We start from the raw sequence: 17,137 nt of genomic DNA on the forward strand, positions 1-17,137 counted from the left end.
AAAATAAATGCAACAAAGTAAACTCTTATTGTTCATAGAGGCTGACATGTTGGACCCATGAGCCGCAAGAACGCCTCAACGTCTTCAAAGGCGCCACGGGATCAAAAGAAAAGAACCAAGGAGTCATTAATTAGGCGTCAAAAATAAATCCAAGAAAGTAAATGTTTTATTTTTCAGTGAGGCCGACATAAGGGACCCATGACCCAAGCATCGCCCTCAACGTTTCAAAGCGCGTGCCAGGGATCGAAAAAAACGAAGTAGCCATTAATTAGGGGTCAACAATAAATCCAAGAAAATAAATGTTTATTGTTCATAGAGTCTGACATGTGGGACCTATGCGCGAGCAGCGTCCTCATCGTTTCAAAGGCGGCCGGGATCCAAAGAAAAATGCAAATCGCCAGAAATCAGGGGTAAAAAATCAAGAAAAGAATTTTTAGCATATGAAAAGAAATATTATTGTTCATAGAGGTCGGCATGTGGGACCCATGAGCCACAGAACATCCACAATTTCAAAGGCGGCACAGATCGAAAGAAAAAGGCAAGTGACCAAAAATCAGGGGTAAGAAATCCATGAAAAAAACTTTATTGTACATAGAGGATGACATGCGGGTCCCATGAGCCAACAACTTACTCGACGTTTCGTAGGGCCGAGGCGGCATGAGATCGAAAGAAAAAGGAAAGTGACCAAATATCGGAGCAAAAATAATCCATGAAAAGAAACTTTCATTGTACATAGAGGATGACATATGGGTCCCATGTTGTAGCAAATGTCCGAACGTTTCAAAGACTGGCATGAGATCGAAAGAAAAAGGCAAGTGACCAAATATCGTGAGCCAAAAATAATCCAAGAAAAGAAACTTTTATTGTACATAGATAATGACATGCGGGTCCCATGAGCCAGCCAGCTTACTCAACGTTTGAGAGTCGGCATGAGATTGAAAGAAATAGGCAAGTGACCAAATATCGGAGCCAAAAATAGTCCAAGAAAAGAAACTTTTATTGTACATAGAGTATGACATGCGGGTCCCATGACGCAGCAGAAGATCCTCAACGTTTCCAAGGCGGCAGGGATCAAAACAAAAAGGAAATAGCCAAAAAGCAGAGGGTGAAAATAATCGAAGAAAAGAAACTTTTATTGTTCATAGTGGATGACATGTGGGACCCATGAGGCAGCAGCATCCTCAACGTTTCCAAGGCAGCAGGGGATCGAAAGAAAAAGGAAATAGCCAAAAATCGAGCGTGAAAAATAGTCCAAGAAAAGAAACTTTTATTTTACATAGAGGATGACATGTGGGTCCCATTTTGCAAGCAGCGGTCTCAACGTTTCAAATGCGGCTTGAGATCAAAAGAAAAATAAAGTAGCCGTAAATTAGGGGAAAAACTCCAAGAAAAGAAAGTTTATTGTACATAGAGGATGACATGCGGGTCCCAAGGCGTATGCAGGGGAACAAAAGAAAAAGGAAATAGCCAAAAATCAGAGGGTGAAAAAAATCCAAGAAAAGAAACTTTTATAGTACATAGAGGATGACATGCGGGTCCCATGAGGCAACAGCATACTCAACGTTTCCAAGGCGGCACAGACCAAAAGAAATAGGATGTATCCTCGCCGGGGCTGCATGGCCCTCTGGGCTTTCTAACCTGCTGGACGCCTTTTGACTCGTACAATGTCAGCTCACTCCAAAACAGGAAAGTCCTATGCTTCGCAAAAACAAAACAAAACAAGGAGATTCAACATATTAGTTTGTTTACATAAAAATAAAGATATAATTTATCCGTTTGCAATAGCTCAGAGCGAAATACACTTTTTATTGTCTGCAAAATAATCAAGATATCACATGATTCTTGTACGGGGAGGCTGACATCGGGACCCATGAGCCAGCAAATGTCGCCAAAGTTTTAAAGGCGGCAGGGATCGAAAGAAAAATAAATCAAAAATCAGTTGGTAAAAAATCGAAGAAAAGAAACATTTATCGTTCGAGGGGATGACATGCGGGACCCATGTGGCAAAGAAGCATCCTCAACGTTTCCAAGGCGGCACGGGATCCAAAAAAAGGCAAAATAGCCAGAAATTAGGGGTCAAAATAACTCCAAGAAAAGAAAGGTTTATCGTTCATAGAGGTTGACATGTGGGACCCATTAGCCAGCAGAGTCCTCAACGTTCAAAGGCGGCAGGGATCAAAAGAAAAAGAAGTAGCCATAAATTAGGGGTAAAAAATAACTCCAACAAAGGAAACTTTTATTGTTTATAGAGGATGACATGCGGGACCCATGAGCCAGCAGCTTCCTCAACGTTTCAGAGGCGGCATGAGATCGAAAGATAAAAGGAAAGTGACCAAATATGAGGAGCAAAAAATAATCCAAGAAAAGAAACTTTTATTGTACATAGAGGATGACATATGGGTCCCACTAATACAAGCTCTTTCGCTCCAAGATCTTGCAAGTTGATTGTACATAGAGGATGACATGCGGGCCCCATGTGTCAGCGAGCTTACTCAACCTTTCCAAGGCTAGCAGTGCATCAAAAGAAAAAAGGAAATAGCCAAAAATCGGAGGGTGAAAAATAAATCCAACAAAGGAAAGGTTTATTGTTTCATAGAGGCCGACATCCGGGACCCATGAGCCAGCAGCGTCCCTCTACGTTTCGAAGGCGACCGGGGATCGAAAGAAAAAAAGGAAAATAGCCAGTAAATTAGGGGTAAAAAATAACTCCAAGAAAGGAAATGTTTATTGTTCATAGAGGTCGACATGTGGGACCCATGAGCAAGAAAGTCTTCAACGTTTCAAAGGCGGCAGTGGATCAAAAGAAAAAGGAAGTAGCCGTAAATTAGGGGAAAAAATAACTCCAAGAAAGGAAACTTTTATTGTTCATAGAGGATGACATGCGGGACCCATGAGCCAGCAGCTTCCTCAACGTTTCAAAGGCGGCATGTGAACGAAAGAAAAAGGCAAGTGACCAAATATCAGGAGCCAAAAATATTCCAAGAAAAGAAACTTTATTTTACATAGAGGATGACACGCGGGTCCTATGAGCCAGCACCTTACTCAACGTTTCAGAGGCGGCATGAGATCGAAAGAAAAAGGCAAGTGACCAAATATCAGGACCCGAAAATAATCCAAGAAAAGAAATTTTATTGTACATAGAGGATGACATGCGGGACCCATTTTGCAGCAGCGGTCTCAATGTTTCCAAGGCGGCACAGGACCAAAAGAAAAATGAAGTAGCCAAAAATCAGGGGGTGAAAAAAATCCAAGAAAAGAAAGATTTCAATTGGGCTGCATCTGGACATCTGGGCCTTCGAACTATCCTGCTGGGCCTTTTGACTCGTACAATTTCAACCCACTCCAAAACAGGAAAGTTCGGATTTTTCTCAAAAAAAAACAAGAAAGTCCTATGCTTCGGAAAAACAAAAAACAAGGAGATTCAACATATAAGTTTGTTTATGAAAAATAAAGATTTAATTCATCCGTTTGCAATAGCTCAGAGCGAAATACACTGTTTATTATATGCAAAATAATAAGATATCACATGTTTCTTATACGGGGAGGCTGACATCGGGGACCCATGAGCCAGCAGCGTCGTCAACCTTTTAAAGGCGGCAGGGGATCGAAAATAAATAAAAAACAAAAATCAGTTGGTAAAAAAATCCAACAAAAGAAAACATTTATCGTTCTGAGAGGATGACATGCGGGACTCATGAGGCAACAACATCCTCAACGTTTATTGTTTATAGAGGCTGACATGTGGGACCCGTGAGCCAGCAGCGTCGACAGCGTTTTAAAGGCGGCAGGAGATCGAAAGAAAAAGTAAGCCAAAAATCAGTTGGTAAAAAACATCCAAGAAAAGAAATATTTACCGTTCTGAGAGGATGACATGTGGGACCCATGAGGCAGCAGCATCCTCAACGATTCCAAGGCGGCAGGGGATCAAAAGAAAAAAAAAGGAAATATCCAAAAATTAATTAGGGGTTCAAAATAAATCCATCAAAGGAAACTTTTATTGTTCTTAGAGGATGACATGTGGGACCGACCTGCCAACGGCGTCCTCATCGTTTCAAAGGGGGCAGGAGATCAAAACAAAAAGGCAAATAGCCAGAAATTAGGGGTCAAAAATAACTCCAAGAAAGGAAACTTTTATTGTTCGTAGAGGATGACATGCGGGACCCATGAGCCAGCAGCTTACTCAACGTTTCAAAGGCGGCATGAGATCGAAAGAAAAAGGCAAGTGACAAAATATCAGGAGCCAAAGATAATCCAAGAAAAAAACTTTATTGTACATAGAGGATGACATGCGGGTCCCAATTAGCAGCAGCTGTCTCAACGTTTCAAATGCGTCTTGAGATCAAAAGAAAAAGAAAGTTGATTGTACATAGAGGATGACATGCGGGTCCCATGAGTCAGCAGCTTACCCAACGTTTCCAAGGCGGCAGGGGATCAAAAGAAAAAGGAAATAGCCAAAAATCAGAGGGTGAAAAAAATACAAGAAAATAAACTTTTATAGCACATAGAGGATGACATGCGGGTCCCATGAGCCAGATAGGTTCCTCAACGTTTCAAACGTGGCATGAGATCGAAAGAAAAAGGCAAGTGACCTAATATGAGGAGCCAAAAATAATTCAAGAAAAGAAAGTTTTATAGTACTTAGAGGATGACATGCGGGTCCCATGATCCTGCAGGTTCCTCAACGTTTTAAACGTGGCATGAGATCGAAAGAAAAAGGCAAGTGACCAAATATCAGGAGCCAAAAATAATTCAAGAAAAGAAACTTGATTGTACATAGAGGATGACATGCGGGTCCCATTTAGCGACCAGCGGTATCACCGTTTGAGAGGCTACACGGGATCGAAAGAAAAAGGCAAGTGACCAAATATCAGGAGCCAAAAATAATCCAAGAAAAGAAATTTTATTGTACATAGAGGATGACATGCGGGTCCCATTTTGCAGCAGCGGGCTCAACGTTTCCAAGGCGGCACAGGACCAAAAGAAAAATGAAGTAGCCAGAAATCAGGAGGTGAACAAAATCCAAGAAGAAAGATTTTAATTGGGCTGCATCTGGACATTTGGGCCTTCGAACTATCCTGCTTGGCCTTTTGACTCGTACAATTTCAGCCCACTCCAAAACAGGAAAGTTCGGAATTTTCTAAAAAAACAGGAAAGTCCTATGCTTCGCAAAAACAAAAAAACAAGGAGATTCAACATATAAGTTTGTTTATGTAAAAATAAAGATTTAATTTATCCGTTTGAAATAGCTCGGAGCGCAATACACTCGTTTATTGTCCGCAAAATAATCAAGATATCACATGTTTCTTGTACGGGAGGCCGACATCGGGGACCCATGAGCCAGACAGCGTCGTCAACGTTTTAAAGGCGGCAGGGGATGGAAAGAAAAAATAAACCAAAAATCTGTTGGTAAAAAATCCAAGAATAGAAACATTTTCGTTCTAAGAGGATGACATGCGGGACCCATGAGGCAGCAGCATCCTCAGCGTTTATTGTTCATAGAGGCTGACATGTGGGACCCGTGAGCCAGCAGCGTCCTCAACGTTTTAAAGGCGGCAGGAGATCGAACGAAAATATAAGCCAAAAATCATTTGGTAAACAAAATCCAAGAAAATAAACATTTACCATTCTGAGAGGATGACATGCGGGACCCATGAGGCAGCAGCATCCTCAACGATTCCAAGGCGGCAGGGGATCAAAGGAAAAAAGGAAATATCCAGAAATTAATTAGGGGTTCAAAATAAATCCATCAAAGGAAACTTTTATTGTTCACAGAGGATGACATGTGGGACCGACCTGCCAACAGCGTCCTCATCGTTTCAAAGGGGGAAGGAGATCAAAAGAAAAAGGCAAATAGCCAGAAATTAGGGGTCAAAAAATAACTCCAAGAAAGGAAACTTTTATTGTTCGTAGGGAATGACATGTGGGACCCATGAGCCAGCAGCTTACTCAATGTTACAAAGGCGGCATGAGATCGAAAGAAAAAGGCAAGTGACAAAATATCAGGAGCCAAAGATAATCCAAGAAAAAAACTTTATTGTACATAGAGGATGACATGCGGGTCCCAATTAGTAGCAGCGGTCTCAACGTTTCAAATGCGGCTTGAGATCAAAAGAAAAAGAAAGTTGATTGTACATAGAGGATGACATGCGGGTCCCATGAGTCAGCAGCTTACTCAACGTTTCCAAGGCGGCAGGGGATCAAAAGAAAAAGGAAATAGCCAAAAATCAGAGGGTGAAAAAAAAACCCAAGAAAATAAACTTTTATAGCACATAGAGGATGACATGCGGGTCCCGTGAGCCAGCAGGTTCCTCAACGTTTCAAACGTGGCATGAGATCGAAAGAAAAAGGCAAGTGCCCAAATATCAGGAGCCAAAAATAATTCAAGAAAAGAAACTTGATTGTACATAGAGGATAACATGCGGGTCCCATTTAGCAGCAGCGGTATCACCGTTTGAGAAGCGGCAGGGGATCGAAAGAAAAAGGCAAGTGACCAAATATGAGGTGCCAAAAAAAATCCAAGAAAAGAAAGTTTTATAGTACATAGAGGATGACATGCGGGTCCCATGAGCACTCGCGGTTCCTCAACGTTTCAAACGTGGCATGAGATCGAAAGAAAAAGGCAAGTGACCAAATATCGAGGAGCCAAAAATAATTCAAGAAAAGAAACTTGATTGTACATAGAGGATGACATGCGGGTCCCATTTAGCAAGCAGCGGTATCACCGTTTGAGAGGCTGCACGGGATCGAAAGAAAAAGGCAAGTGACCAAATATCAGGAGCCAAAAATAATTCAAGAAAAGAAAGTTTTATAGTACATATAGGATGACATGCGGGTCCCATTTAGCAGCAGTGGTCTCACCGTTTGAGAGGCGGCAGGGGATCGAAAGAAAAAGGTAAGTGACCAAATATGAGGTGCCATAAAAATCCAAGAAAAGAAAGTTTTATAGTACATAGAGGATGACATGCGGGTCCCATTTAGCAGCAGCGGTACCACCGTTTGAGAGGCGGCATGGGATCGAAAGAAAAAGGCAAGTGACCAAATTTGAGGTGCCAAAAAAAACTCCAAGAAAAGAAAGTTGATTGCTCATAGAGGATGACATGCGGGTCCCAATTAGCAGCAGCGGTCTCAACGTTTCCAAGACGGCAAGGGATCAAAAGAAAAAGGAAGTAGCCAGAAATCAGGGGGTCAAAAAAATCCAAGAATAGAAAGAATTTTGGTTCATAGAGGATGACATGCGGGACCCATGATCCTGCATCGTAAACGGCTCGATCGGAGAGCGTTGAACGAGATGGCGCGATCGAGAAAAAAAACAATGCCAGAGAGGCTGCCATCTGGGCCCTACATCCCTCGGCGGTGCGGATTTGCGTTGACTCGGCCGGCGAACCCGAGAATTCGAGATGCACCACGTCCCGGGCCACCATACGCGATGTTTTGGCCGTTTTCGTCGGGCTAGGTGGTCTCAAAAACGAGAAAAAAAACATTTTGACATGCACAACGGAGAGACCAAAAATCGTCGGCCATGGTGCACCAGCAACCACGGCGCGACTTCAACTTCGTCGGCCATGGCAACTTTTCTTGTAGTGAATGGTGGGATTGTGAGTTACAACCCTAGCGGTCAGCTTCAGACAATCAACATCAAAATGTACATATTTCAGTAGATAATTAAGTAGGGTTTAGACAATTTTGGAGAAAATTTTCAGCTAGACCACAAAAGTGGTGTTAGGTCAATAGGTGGTATTGCAAGCGAGATTCGAAGTCCCGCTTCTAGTTCATTTTGTTAGTTTAGTTAGTTGTACCAAGAAAATCATAAGATTAAGGAGGTACTGGTAAAGTTGCAAGCGCGGTTTGTGAAAGTGTCGTTCCTAGTCATTCATAGTTTAAAATTTTGGCAAAATTTTAATCTTCTAACTTGCTTGGTATGTACTAGTAATTATTTGCTTCCTTAATCTTCTGATTTGCTTGCTAAATACAAGTAATAATACAACCATGTACATGTGTATGTGTGTAGTGTATTGCATCGCAAAATGCATTGATTGTCTGCAAGTATTGCGCGACGAGGGCCTCACTTTTGATATGTACCACTGGTAGCGACCTCCTCTTTCGATGACATTGAATTAAGAATGAAGATATTGTCGCACCTTTCTCATCTGTTTCACACTTATCGGAATTCCCTCGAGGTTTCGCTATCTCCAACGGGCGCCCATCAATTCTAACTCAGTCGTCATTTAAGGAAATGAGCAAAAACCAATGATGGTCCTCAATTTTCACCCTTTTTCATAAAGACTTTATCAAATGGTGAATTTTTTCTCAAATCGAAAAGTTGAGTAGCTCCTCATTCATTCGTTCTCACCAAAGTGTCCTATGCACCACCTGTCATAAGCACACAACCCCAGCAAACATTTGTCTCTTCTCCCTGGCCCCACATGTGCATCTATTCTCCCGATGCAAACCAACATAGCCGCCACCTCTTATTATTGAACTTGTTGAAGAGATGAAAAATACAATCAAGGTCTATATTTTTTATTACAATTTGAATCACAAAAAATAGGCCAATAATTAGGATAAATTGTGACAAAATGAAAATTACATTAAAGAGAAGCAAATCAAACACTTACACAAAACTTCTAGTAGAATCGAGAATGTAATTTTTATTTTGTACATGCCATATAGTGAATTAATAACTGCATCCAATCTTTGAAAATACCCGATTGTTTCGATCAAAGAGGAAAAAATTAAATGGGTTACTATTGGGATGAAAATTCCATATTTTTTCACTCCACGACCTCAAGTTAGAAAAGGAAGACTCATATTACTACCCTACCCTTTCGTATTCTACTAGTGTCACTGTTAGTGAGTGATACGTCTCCGACGTATCGATAATTTCTTATGTTCTATGCCATATTATTGATGATACCTACATGTTTTATGCACACTTTATGTCATATTAGTGCATTTTCTGGAACTAACCTATTAACAAGATGCCGAAGTGCCGGTTCACGTTTTCCGCTGTTTTTGGTTTCGGAAATCCTAGTAACGAAATATTCTCGGAATTGGACGAAACGAAGACCCAGGGCCCTATTTTTCCACGGAGCTTCCAGAAGACCGAAGAACACACGAAGTGGGGCCACGAGGTGGCCAAGCTATAGGGCGGCGCGGCCCAAGCCCTGGCCGCGCCGACCTATAGTGTGGGCCCCTCGTTAGCCCCCGACTCTGCCCTTCCGCCTACTTAAAGCCTCCGTCGCGAAACCCCTGAGACGAAGAACCACGATACGGAAAACCTTACTGAGACGCCGTCGCCGCCGATCCCATCTCGGGGGATTCTGGAGATCTCCTCCGGCACCCTGCCGGAGAGGGGATTCATCTCCCGGAGGACTCTACACCGCCATGGTCGCCTCCGGAGTGATGAGTGAGTAGTTCACCCCTGGACTATGGGTCCATAGCGGTAGCTAGATGGTTGTCTTCTCCTCATTGTGCTTCATTGTTGGATCTTGTGAGCTGCCTAACATGATCAAGATCATCTATCCGTAATTCTATATGTTGTGTTTGTCGGGATCCGATGGATAGAGAATACCATGTCATGTTAATTATCAAGTTATTACATATGTGTTGTTTATGATCTTGCATGCTCTCCGTTTCTAGTAGAGGCTCTGGCCAAGTTTTTACTTTTAACTCCAAGAGGGAGTATTTATGCTCGATAGTGGGTTCATGCCTGCATTGACACCTGGGACAGTGACAGAAAGTTCTAAGGTTGTGTTGTGCTATTGCCACTAGGGATAAAACATTGGCGCTATGTCCGAGGATGTAGTTGTTGATTACATTACGCACCATACTTAATGCAATTGTCTGTTGCTTTGCAACTTAATATTGGAAGGGGTTCGGACGATAACCTGAAGGTGGACTTTTTAGGCATAGATGCGGCTTGGATGGCGGTCTATGTACTTTGTCGTAATGCCCAATTAAATCTCACTATACTTATCATGTCATGTATGTGCATTGTTATGCCCTCTCTATTTGTCAATTGCCCGACCGTAATTTGTTCACCCAACATGCTTTTATCTTATGGGAGAGACACCTCTAGTGAACTGTGGACCCCGGTCCATTCTTTAATCACTGAAATACAAATCTGCTGCAATACTTGTTTTTACTGTTTTCTCCGCAAACAATCATCTTCCACACAATACGGTTAATCCTTTGTTACAGCAAGCCGGTGAGATTGACAACCTCACTCGTTTCGTTGGGGCAAAGTACTTTGGTTGTGTTGTGCAGGTTCCACGTTGGCGCCGGAATCTCGGTGTTGCGCCGCACTACATCCCGCCGCCATCAACCTTCAACGTGCTTCTTGGCTCCTCCTGGTTCGATAAACCTTGGTTTCTTTCTGAGGGAAAACTTGCTGCTGTGCGCATCATACCTTCCTCTTGGGGTTGCCCAACGAACGTGTGAAATACACGCCATCAGTGAGCATAATGCCAAGGCAAGGCTATTGTTACAGGCTTAGAAGGAAAGGCTTGGTCAATCTGAGCCCACAGCTTCCATTACTCTTGTAGCCCGTCTGTTGCACAGTGATATTGATCTTGCACTGTTGGAAGCACCATTCACCCATGATGAAATTGATGCAGTTGTTAAAGATTTCCCCAATAACAAATCTCTAGAGCCTGATGGGTTCAATGCTGAATTCCTCAAGAAATGTTGGCCAATCATCAAGACAGACTTCTATGATCTATGTGATCAATTTCATCAAGGCAATCTTTGTATCCAAAGTATCAATGGATGTTTTATATCTCATGTGCTAAGAAAAATAGTGTTGAGACTGTAAATGTTTTCAGGCCAATTTCCCTGCTAAACTACACCCTTAAAGTTGCTACCAAAAATGTTGGCTAATCGGCTCCAAACGGTCATTTAGAGTATCATTCATGAGAATCAGTATGGGTTCATCAAATCTAGAACTATACAAGATTTCCTTTCATGGGCTTATTAATATCTTCATCACTGTCATAAGTCCAAAAAGGAGGTGGTGGCACAGCTAAACTGGACTTTGAGAAGGCATTTGATGACGTGGATCATTCCTTCATTTTAGTTGTGCTGCATGCAAAATGTTTTGGTCCAACCTGGTGTAACTGGATTAAGTTGTTGTTACAATCAACTACCTCTTCAGTCCTTCTTAATGGTATTATTGGCTTCACTTTTCACTGTAAGAGAGGGGTTAGGAAAGGTGATCCACTGTCACCTCTGCTTTTTGTCTTGGTTGCTGATGTCCTTCAGTCCCTGGTAAATGAGGCAATGAATAACGGGCTGCTCACTAGGCCATTGCTCCTGCAATGCTCACCCTCACTCCATGTACTTCAATATGCAGATGACACTCTTATCATACTACAGGCTGAAGTGCAGTAGCTTAGGCATCTCCAGAAACTGCTTCAAGATTTTGGTGATATCTCTGGTCTTAGAGTTAATTACTCAAAGTCCAATATCATTCCTATTAATACTGCTGAGGATAGAATTGCACCTTTTACTGCTCTACACTGCCAGAGAGGGAGTCTGCCTTTCACCTACTTGGGGTTGCCTTTAAGCGCACCCAAACCAAGGAAAGAATTATTCTTACCCTTAATTCAAACTGTGCAGAGAAGGCTCCAAGCATGTGCTATGTACCTCAATTATGGTAGTAAGCTTAGAATGCTTAACTCAGTCCTTTCTTCACCGTTCATGTTTGATCTATGCTCCTTGAAGGTTTATCAATGGGTACTCACTGAGGTGGATAAGTACAAAAGACACTGTCTTTGGAGAGACAAAGATTTACAGAAGAAAATTCATCCACTAGCAGCATATGATCTTGATTGCAGGCCAAAGGATCAAGGAGAGTTGGGGGTTTTGAATCTCTCAGTGCAAAATGATTGTCTGCTAATGAAGCACCTGCATAAATTTTATAATAAAGCTGATTTGCCTTGGGTCAAGATTCAAGCCGGCAATTCGACCCATGGGTACGTCCGCCCATGGGCACCCGACCCAAATGGGTAGGGTATGGGTCCCGATGTTCGCCCATGGAAATAATCCATGGGCAACCCGATTAGTCGTGGGTCGGGCATGGGTATCAGTCTATGCCCACGGGTTGCCCGATGGGTCACCCGATTAATATTACTAATTAAAATAATTGCATAATTTTATATGGTACGTAAGCTATGATACACATACATTATACATGTAGACAATATACATCATTTACACACAAAGCTCTTTTATCTAGACACCAAACATGTGCATATTAGTACTACTTTCAGTCACAAAGCCATGAACGGGAATACACCACTCTTTGTCCTGGCATCCCAACAATGTGCCGATGTGTTCTAGATATTTGGTTGCGTCAAACTCTCCATTTTTTGTACCCGATGGGTTGCCCGATAGGGTCGGGTTGCCCGATGGGTTTGGGCACGGGTCTCGTTCCTTACCCATGGGTAGGGTCGTGGGTCACAGGTGTGCCCGATAAGGGTGATGGGCATGGGTCTAGTTTAGGTCGACCCGACCAAACCCGACCCATTGCCAGCCTTAGTCAAGATGTCCTGGGAATTATACTATTCGACCTCCTTACCTCCTGCAAGATCAAGCGAGTTTTCTTTTTGGTGGAGAGATTGCTCAAAATTGGTGCCAGCTTTCAAGGAGGTGGCTCAGTGTGATTTCATCCAAGGAAACTTCATACTATGGCAAGATAAATGGTCAGCTCTACCACTTAAGGACACTTGGACACATCTTTACTCCTTCTGCAAGGATGAAGGAATTTCTATCAAGCAAGCATTACTTGTGCCGGAGGCCTCCGATCTATTTTATTTTCCCTTGTCTTTGGAATCATTGTTGTAGTTCCACTTTTTTCAAGCTTTAATCCTGGACCTTGAGCCAGCTATGGGCACAGACACTTGGAATTTTTTTGGTAATGTTGTGACAACAAAGTTTTCATGTGTTTATAGTTCCCTGGTGGATTTTGGTTGCACAATATCTGCTTGAACACCAGAGCAATGTTACATAGAGTGTTCTTTTGGCTCCTGGTTCATAATCGCTTGAACACCAGAGCAATGTTACAAAGGAAGGGTTAGTTATTCATGCATTATGTGTGAGCATGATGAGCTGGGATCTAAAAACCATATGTTCTTTCACTTCCCCTTTACTAAATTGTGTTGGCAATATATCTGCCCTTCTTGGACACCTACTCATGACATACAAAGTATCATTACCGGTCTAAAAAATGAGTTGAAAGTACCTTTCTTCATGGAATTGATTGTGTTGACTACTTGGGCTATTTGGACGACAAGGAATGAATTTATTTTCAAGGGCAACATCCAATGTTTACAGATGCAGGAAAACATTCAAAGAGGAGCTGGCTCTTCTTGTTCATAAGGCTTCTAGGTAGCCTTATGCTAGTCTCAAAATTTAGGTTGAGAGATTTAGATAACTATGGCAACTCTGCTTTCTTTTTTCTCTTTTTAGACCTATGGTCTTTTAGATAGTTTCTTGTTGCTATCCTCTAGCAGCAACCCTTTGTACCATATGACTTTTTGAAAATTCAAAAATATACACAGTAATATCTCCTCAGGAAAACAAGCATCCCTCGCAAGTTCCCAAATCCCAAAACGCCCTCCCCTCCTGATTCCTTGGGATGCTATGCTAGACCATTTACACCAATGTATTTTTATCTTCTTATCATCACCATCCCACCAAAAACGAGCCACGCAACTCAGATATTTTTTGCACAATTACTTTGATAATTTGAAACAAACTCATGGAGAATGTTGGGATAGCTTGACACACTGCCTTAACTAGCACATCTCACCCCCGAGAGCTTATAGGGTTCTTAGGTGTCCAACCATATTCTATAGTTTCTTTATTTTTGACAGATATGTTTGAACTTCTAATTAGTCGATGCCCCTAGCGCAGTCGCGGGTGCACTACCTCGATAGTAGTATTTGAGATGGCAGGCATATATTGTGCTGCAAAATCAAGTAATAATACAGGGTCCTCGTGCATCACCATCCATAAATTCTCTGTGTTCACCCCATCTGTGCCATATGCATGTGCCGTGCATGAGGTATATGAGCAGTGCAGCCCGAAAACCTATTTTGTAGCCCGGGCTACAAGTAGCCCGGTATTTTTTTAGGAACTTCAAAACTTTTAATTCTACAGTTTTAGAAAAAAAAAACTAAATATATATATAGATGTAGAGAATGTTGGAATCTATCAATGTGTAAATTTTCAGACTGAAATACATTGTATTTTATCCTCAGTAAAACTGACAAAATCTAGATTATAGTATTGTAATGTTCATTACCATTCACCAATGATGAAATCAAGATTTATTATTTGCTGAGTCCAAAATACAATATATTTCGTTCTTAAAATTTACACATTTGTAGATTACAATATGGTGTATATGATTGATATGATGGTATTTTGTTGCAAAATTTTGTAACATGTCTAAAATAATAGTATTTTCATAGACTCAAAAAAGGGCGTATGTGTAGTGTAGCTCGGCCTACGTATCCACTCTCCAGTACGGGCCAGGTATATGCATGCCACCTGATGCAAACAACATTTCCCCGTTAGAGAAGTATACATGCACTGTATCGGTACTTGGGTAGTCCAGGAAGCACATGATGAGCAAATAAAAAAGAAAAGTAAGAGAAAAAAACGAGAAAGATCAACCAAAATATCTGGAAAAACAGTAATATCTCCTCAGGAAAACAAGCATCCCTCGCGTGAAGCGCGCGACAGGCATCGGCGCGGGAGCTTTCGAGTAGTCTCGTTCCCAAAATTGCCCGCGAAACAAAACTATTTCTTCTGAAATGAATTGGCAGCCCACCGCTATTCAAAATTTGCCGCGCGCGAAACAAGAAGTTCCGATTGATCTGGATCACGCGGGAGTTACGGTTTGCTAGCTACTGCTACTCCGCATTTTTTTTTGCTTGCTGCGGATCGAATATTGGCGAGATGCTTTGTTCCACGTTTGTAGGCGGCAGTGGTTGTTAGCATCTTTATCATCAGCTTCTCCCATTCCCCCGGTCTATAAATGTGGAACATGCATGCATCTCTCGCCATTTCACTCCATCGGCACCACGCCACTCCCAATTCCTCAGAATGAAGGTTTCGGCGTTCCTCCCCGCCGTCTGCGGCCTCGGTTTTCTCCTCCTCCTACTCAACGGTGCGTGTACCAAACCAGCTCTTTACGCACATAGCTAGACTGTAAGCTTTTCATTTCCGTCCCGATGGTTAATTGGTGCTTCTCGTTTCTCGTTTCGATTGTACGCAGCCGCAGGTGTGGAGTCTCGACAAGTTCAGGGAGGCTATCACTGGTACACCATGTTCATGTTCGGCGATTCCTTCGTGGACACCGGGAACCTCCCGAAGACGGCGCGCAGGAGCGCCTTGTCGCGTCAATGGCACTACCCCTACGGCACTTTCAACGGAGGTCGAGGCGGCAATCCGCTCGGCCGCTTCTCCAATTACTTGGTTCAGTCCGATATCATTGGTACATCTATACAGATCTCATCTACTTACGATTTGCGAATGGCATCGTCCATCAGTGTCCCTGATCGATCCTTGCATTGGGGTTGTGGTTGTTGCAGCGCAAATGCTGGGCCGCCTCGAAGCCCCGCCGGCGTACAAGCGGACGATGAAGCACTACTGCGACCAGTCCGGCATGACCTTCGCCGTCGGCGGCTCGGGCGTGTACCAGGTCCCCGACAACTTGCCGACCCTTGCCAAGCAGATCTACAACTTCAAGAGGCTGATCAACGACGGGTCCATCACGAAATGGCACCTCGCTGACTCCGTGGCGCTCGTCGCCGTCTCCGGCAACGACTATGCGCACGCCTCCAACTCCAGCGACGTCAGCAGCGTGAGTTCTACACCAGTGAATTAGTAAATCTACCTGTCTGCAACTTTTCATATCTATACTAAGTTTCCCTTCAGATGATCGATGGCTAACTAAATTTCCTTGCAGATGATCGGTTTGATCAGGAACGTGACGGACGGTATCGCGGTGAACGTGAAGCGGCTGCAGAAGCTCGGGGTGAAGAAGGTCCTGGTGAACAACCTGCATCCCGTCGGCTGCACGCCGTGGCTGTCGAGGGCCAACAACTACACCGTCTGCGACGCCCGTGCCAACATGGCCGCGTCCTTCCACAACACCTACCTGACAGAAAGCCTCAACAAGACCAAGAACGTCCATATACTCGACCTCAACACCGCCTTCACCAAAATCGTAAATCATGGCCCCCGTAAGTGCTCGTGTTCATATGCATCCACGCATGCACACACACGTTTACATCGGCTAACTCCATCAGATTCTGTACGTATATATGCAGCTGAAGGCTCATCGAAGCTGTCGAAGCGATTCGAGCACAAGCTGACGCCGTGCTGCGAGAGTTTTGATCCGGAGGGATACTGCGGGCAGCTGGGCAACAACTCGAAGAAGCTTTACTCCGTCTGCACCAACCCCGAGCAGTACTTCTACTGGGACAGTGTGCACCCGACGCAGGCTGGCTGGGAGGCGGTCATGAAGCAGCTGCACAAGGCTATGCTGCACTTCCTAACCCAGAATCGACATCACTAGGCACAGATACTACCGCGTCTTAATTTTAGCCAAAACCATGCATGGATGTGCGTATGCACGCATCGATTGTAGTTAGCTTTGGAATTCTGTTGTATTTTTCAATGTGTTTCGGTAAAACATCTCGTTGCTTAGTGCTGATACGTTGCACAACGGTGTTCCTTGAAGTGCAAAGTTTGGATTTTTAATCTGCCGTGATGATAGGCAATGCATGATGTTGTCATGTTACAGAGACTAGCAAATGATTGCGCGGCGGCACGCCGCGCTAGGCTAGAAGTTGGAGACTGTATTACTTTTGTTCGACGACGCAGTCTAGTCCGAAGTAATTACAGAGAACACATTCATACCACGACCACTAATAGAGCGAAAGAATCACAAATAGACCCTGTACAAATAAAATCTGACTGAAGAGAGATACATGGGTTATCCATATAATGAACAAACTAGGTCGAGACATGATTAATATACTTAAGGGTCTTAATAGTGTCACTACAGTCAATGATTAAACAATTAAGAACATCATGCTGGCAAACAAAATAGTGTGATCCAGTG

At 43.1% G+C, this 17,137-nt stretch overlaps 1 protein-coding gene across 1 annotated transcript; it reads left to right on the top strand.

Annotated features, from left to right (window-relative positions):
* Positions 1 to 15,111: 15,111 nt before the first annotated feature.
* Positions 15,112 to 16,588, top strand: LOC124647434 (GDSL esterase/lipase At5g03610-like). The gene is made up of 5 exons (XM_047187382.1): positions 15,112 to 15,175; positions 15,284 to 15,502; positions 15,600 to 15,871; positions 15,977 to 16,253; positions 16,341 to 16,588. Exons 1-5 carry the CDS (start codon positions 15,112 to 15,114, stop codon positions 16,586 to 16,588), a joined length of 1,080 nt encoding a protein of 359 aa, XP_047043338.1.
* Positions 16,589 to 17,137: the final 549 nt, after the last annotated feature.

The sequence above is a fragment of the Lolium rigidum genome, chromosome 4 (assembly GCF_022539505.1).
Source record: "Lolium rigidum isolate FL_2022 chromosome 4, APGP_CSIRO_Lrig_0.1, whole genome shotgun sequence".
NCBI lineage: Eukaryota > Viridiplantae > Streptophyta > Magnoliopsida > Poales > Poaceae > Lolium > Lolium rigidum.

Coding starts and splice junctions, on each gene's coding strand:
- LOC124647434 (XM_047187382.1), top strand. CDS start 15,112: ATGAAGGTTTCGGCGTTCCTCCCCGCCGTCTGCGGCCTCGGTTTTCTC. Junction 15,872..15,976: donor ACTCCAGCGACGTCAGCAGC/GTGAGTTCTACA, acceptor ATTTCCTTGCAG/ATGATCGGTTTGATCAGGAA. Junction 16,254..16,340: donor AATCGTAAATCATGGCCCCC/GTAAGTGCTCGT, acceptor GTATATATGCAG/CTGAAGGCTCATCGAAGCTG.